The following is a 5,121-nucleotide window of genomic DNA, read 5'->3' as shown; positions in this document are numbered from 1 at the left end:
TCTATTCCTTTTAATCGAGTTTCAGAATTGACACCTTCACAGTCACTGAATACGTAATTATCTACACTTACGGCAATTTAACAAAATCAATTTAATCCTTTGCGAAGCTTCCAACTCAACATTTTAAATTTCACAGAACGATGAATGAAACAACATCTTGCTAATCACTCTTGCATCATACTTTGTCCCACCTAATAAACAACTTTAGCCTTTCTTTATAACGAATTAAAAGCGTGTTCTACAAATTATCCTTCAAAAAGGATTTCCTACAGCATAAATCTCCTAACAAGCACACCAACAATAAAGAAAAGAAAATCTGCTACAAAAACACAGGAAATAAGATATTACTCGAAAAAAGCCACCCTGAATGAATAATTAGTATAAGCTCGAAAAAGCGTAACTAAGGCACAAAGTCATGCCAATTCGCCGAGACAAAATTAGTTTATTTTATTAATAATTGATTACTCGAATCGTCCCGTGAATGAAACAGACGATTTACCCGCCACTTACACCTGTTTAATTATTGATAAACTCATTGTTTACCGATCCAATAGCCAATAATATCATCAGTCCGTTTACATGGGCACGATTACTTGAAAAAATTCAAGCTGGAATTGCAATTATCATCGTGTGTAAACACGACATTAACTGTAGCGTAATAATTATAAAACCAACATTTATCATAAATGCGTGTTTACGATATGCTAAAAATGAAAGCACCGAAATGAATTAGTTCTTAACACAGCAAGAAAAAATATGATCCACTCCATTAACACAGGTCACGTCCAAGGGTAAAAGGTTGATGTCCACCTAAAAGCCTTATTTTAGGAAAATGAATAAATACATGATTTCATCACTTTCGCCACTTTAAAATTTTATATATTAAAACGAGTCGACAAGTGCAAACATCTCGCTAAATTTCCTCCTCCGGTTTGCATAAAGTAGCTTGACTTAATAATGTTTGTGCAAGTTTTATGCACCGAAGATAACGATGTACTGATGCATTTTCAATTCTCGTTACAATTGATCGGCTCAAAAGCCGTAAAATTATAATTGGTTCGCGAAAATGTTACAACATTTCACATTTTATCGGAATTCCATTCTGATACCTTCACCCAATGGCGCGATGGCAGTTTTCGATTGGTTTTATCCATCATCTCATATGTCATATTAGTACGAGAATATGCATCCCTTCTTTAGTTCCCAGATTTATCTGTACAAAGAAAGGTCAACCGAATCGATACGGCTATCGGACTAACTGACAAGAATATTCATCAAACTTTAAACCTTGACCTTTACGTGTGAAAAATTTATTATATATTCCAAACTTATTCAAGACATTTATTCAAGTGCTAAGTGGTTCCTGAACCCCATCTACAACCCCGCTAATGCACGCCACACTCCTTGTAAACGTTTTTAGAGCGCTCTGTACGAATCAACTGCCCCACACTGGCGTATAAAAAATAAATTATCCTAAGTAATTATTTCAGGCACTATTTAGAAAATTGTTGTGATAAATAAGAGAGTAGATGGTTATTACTGAAAAATTACTATTGATCGATTGTTATAGACACACCATTCCAGTGAAAAAAAGGATTCTTTTGCACAGTTATTAGTCCAATTCCCGTTTAATTGAAAATTTTAATAAGCTGATTAATTTACAGTAACCTGCTAAAATGCGGCAAAATAATCTTGAAAAAATACGCTAGAAATTACGTTCTTCCTTTTATTATTACATCCTGATATAAAAAAGAAACTCGAAGCTTTCCTAAACATTTAGCATGACTTTCTTCTGTGATCATTTCTAAGGCGATTTTCCGTTTTCAGCTACCGAATATCCTTAATTTGATTTGAAATAAAGTTCAGCTTTGATATATTGAAGTAATTCGGTTTGAATAATCAAATATTTCATTTAATTGTCACATATTTATTTCATCAACTAAATATTACCTATTGATTTTTTGAAACTACATTTCCATACTTTTAATAAAGCTACAACTGCATTTATATTCGTAACACGGTTTGTTATTTCTCATTTTATAAATATTGAATAAATTTTTATAGTTCGATAATATAACATTTTATAGGTAGATATTTTCATATTAAAATAGGTATAGACAGAGGTAATAAAGCCAAATTAAGTCAAAATGTGCGTAGCTTGCGATAAAAATAAAATTTAAGGGCCTCTCCTTTCGGTATTAATAATTCTGCGAAGTGAGCTTTTATATGAAGCTTTATATTTTAACAATATTGAATAAAATTAATTTATGAGAAAGCATCAGTAAGTCTGTAAATGTCATTATAAATAATAATAATGGAGATGAAATATTTTTCTTGTAAAATGGGCGTACGGGCGGTTTCTCTCAATTAAGCCGTCGTTTGTGGAACCTTTATAGCGTTGTAATTGGAGGCGATTGAAGTGGATCTACGGGGTTAAGTTAAAAAGTCGCGATATCGTTTTAAATTTAAGGTGGTAATTGGGTATTTAATTAAGGATCAGTGACATTCGTTACATAAACGTAATTTAATTTTGCGTACTGAGAGTGAGTTTAACGCGGGGGTTATTGCTGGAACACTTAGTGTGTTTGTGTTGGGGTAGTATCCAGGAAAAGGTCGGGAAAATTTGGGTAATTTGTAGTAGCGGGCAGTCATTTCGTTAACGAAGGGTGTCACTGAGATGTGGTGAAAGAAGGCAAAAGAGACAAACCTGTGCAAAGTTCGAGCAGGATGAGGATCCACGACGTCAGCACAAGCAGTCCTGAAGAGGTCCTCGGCGATGGAGTGAGAGTCTTCATGTTGATGTTGACCGTATCGAAAAACACTACAAAATCACTGCACCACACACGACGACTCGGATAATTTGGACATTTTAATCTTATCGCGCGAGGTTATCAACTTACATGTCCACAATTATTGAAGATTTTCTCCGCCAACCACTTTAATGCCTCGGTATCTGGGGCATTAAATATCTATCCAGATACCAGCGCTGTAGTGCGCGGAGTTAGTCCTTTTAAATCGAGAAAACCGATCCTCTTTTAGCGCAGTTATGACGAACCATGCTAGAATAGCGAACGATCTTCTCGCTTATTAAATTACACTAGCGGAACAGAATTAAATTAAGTTCACAATCATAAAGGAAATGTTCACACCTTAACTGTGGAGCAAAGCTAATGTTATTTGCTGCTGGGAACGCAATAACGTCTTCCAGAAACAACTTACGTAAAGTTCACTTTCAATTAAAACACCCTGATTCCAAATCCGTCAGTTCAACCTGAAACAAATCGAACCGGTAGTAGGTAGACACACTCATCCACAACATACACTTTTCCACACTTCAACTCCTATAACAGCCCACTACAGACCCTTCAACAATTATTAAGCTACTAATTAAATTTAATCATGTTTCTGGAGCAAGAATTATGCAGAAAATCTCTTCAGGTAGCTCCAATCGATGTCGTATATTAACAAAACTAATCGCTTTGCTTCCCGGTCCTTGTACTGGTAACGGCTTGACAGTAACACGACATTTAGGTTTTTAAACCGTTGATTGGAAAAGTTTAATATAGCTTCAATTTTTCCCCGAATCATAAAAACGCGAAATCGAACAAACATTTTTTATTCCACTGTAACATTTTATTAAAAAAATCAAATTTTACTCTCTTATGAAAAATATCCGGGAAAATGCCGGAAGTCTTATCAATTAGCTTGCACAAGCCAAGTGTAGGTTGGAGAATCCGACGTAACAAGGCGAAAAATAAAGAAAGCAAACAAACAGTGTTCTAGTAAAATTCGTTTATTTTGTTGGGAGTTTGGTCTGATGATAGAGTCGTTGGTCTAATTCATATTACCTGCGGTTTCGCGGATTGTTGAAATCCGGAAATGACAGCACTTAATAATTAAGGAAGATGCAAAGTATCCGAGAAGAGCAAACGTGAGGTAATGTTAGGCGGCAAATCCACAGCGCCAACTGACACTTGTCATAAGACAAATGAATAACGACAGTCGCGTCACATGCCAGCACGCGCCGTTTGCACAGACAGTGTGTTCGTGGCTTAACTTGTGCGAAGACACTGTACTACTGGCCCGGCTTGAATCCGGTGACATGGCGCAGACGCTTTAAGGGGCGCAAGCGTCGCGGTGCACTTTCTCATCCATTATTTTAATGCGATTGCTATAGAATGCTAAATGCCCTTCGATAATCATTTTCGAAGTGCTGACAAGAGGAGTGATATCTTGGTTTTTTCGCGAAACACCTCCGCTAATTTAAAGCACGGCGACTAATTGCCGGGATCAGCTTCCACATCCGCCCTTATAATTTAATCCTTTATCAAAGTCGCGATTGCAATTAGTGCCTTCAAAAATAAACGGCCGGCCCTCCTAATTCTAATGCCAATTCTAATTTCAACACCGCTTTCAAGCCGGCGAACTAATTCAAAGGGAGCGAGCGGAAAAAAACAAATTCTAGTTAATGATCAAAAATAAGAACGGAATGAATAAAAAAACGAACTGCGCTTTAAGGATTTTCGAAAAGCAAACACACCACGTCAATAGAAACTAAGAAACCATGCAATTTACTTAAATTCTAAAGTTTTGAAACTGATGAATGATAAAATATTATAACGAATGTTTGGTCACAGTTGCAGTGTTCACCAGTTGTTAATTTTGATTCTAAAAATTTATTTATTTTAATTATTATAGTTGGAATTATTAATTTTTCCAAAGCGACAGTTCTAAGACCGGTTTCATTTGTCCCTCGAATGAGTAATTGACCAATAAAAATATAAAATTCACCTCCTACTTGTTTATCGGGCGCACAAAAAATTGTAAGACGATTGAAGCGTTTGTCATTGGATATGGGTGGGGAGATTGCACTCCCAACTGTAAAACAGACCAATCATAAGGCGTTCACAACTGAACAAAACTTGTTTGATTATTTTGCAAATGTCGGCCAAACCGTCTGAAATTTCGCTGTTTTCTAAGAACATTACAACATTAAGTTAATTTTTTATTTTTTTATTTTGAAAAAAGGGAGGACGCTGTCAAACTAAACAAATTTCTCAAGACTTTTGCAGGAATCTCAAAGAGCACGTAAAGCTGTCATAAACAGTCAGAAACTGGAGA

At 35.7% G+C, this 5,121-nt stretch overlaps 1 protein-coding gene across 1 annotated transcript in view; it reads right to left on the bottom strand.

Annotated features, from left to right (window-relative positions):
* Nucleotides 1-4,074, bottom strand: part of LOC655055 (hemicentin-2) — a 166,926-nt gene extending 162,852 nt beyond the window's left edge. Inside the window, exons 1-2 of the mRNA XM_961549.5 lie at nt 3,849-4,074; nt 2,708-3,271 (exon numbers count right to left, since the gene is read on the bottom strand). Of these exons, the coding sequence (XP_966642.2) occupies nt 2,708-2,795 (88 nt within the window). The 5' untranslated portion in view covers nt 2,796-3,271; nt 3,849-4,074. The remainder of the gene's footprint in view (nt 1-2,707; nt 3,272-3,848) is intronic.
* Between the last annotated feature and the right edge of the window lie 1,047 nt (nt 4,075-5,121).

This window comes from Tribolium castaneum, chromosome 10 (assembly GCF_031307605.1).
Source record: "Tribolium castaneum strain GA2 chromosome 10, icTriCast1.1, whole genome shotgun sequence".
NCBI classification, from domain to species: domain Eukaryota; kingdom Metazoa; phylum Arthropoda; class Insecta; order Coleoptera; family Tenebrionidae; genus Tribolium; species Tribolium castaneum.
This window is presented reverse-complemented; position numbering and strand designations above follow the sequence as displayed.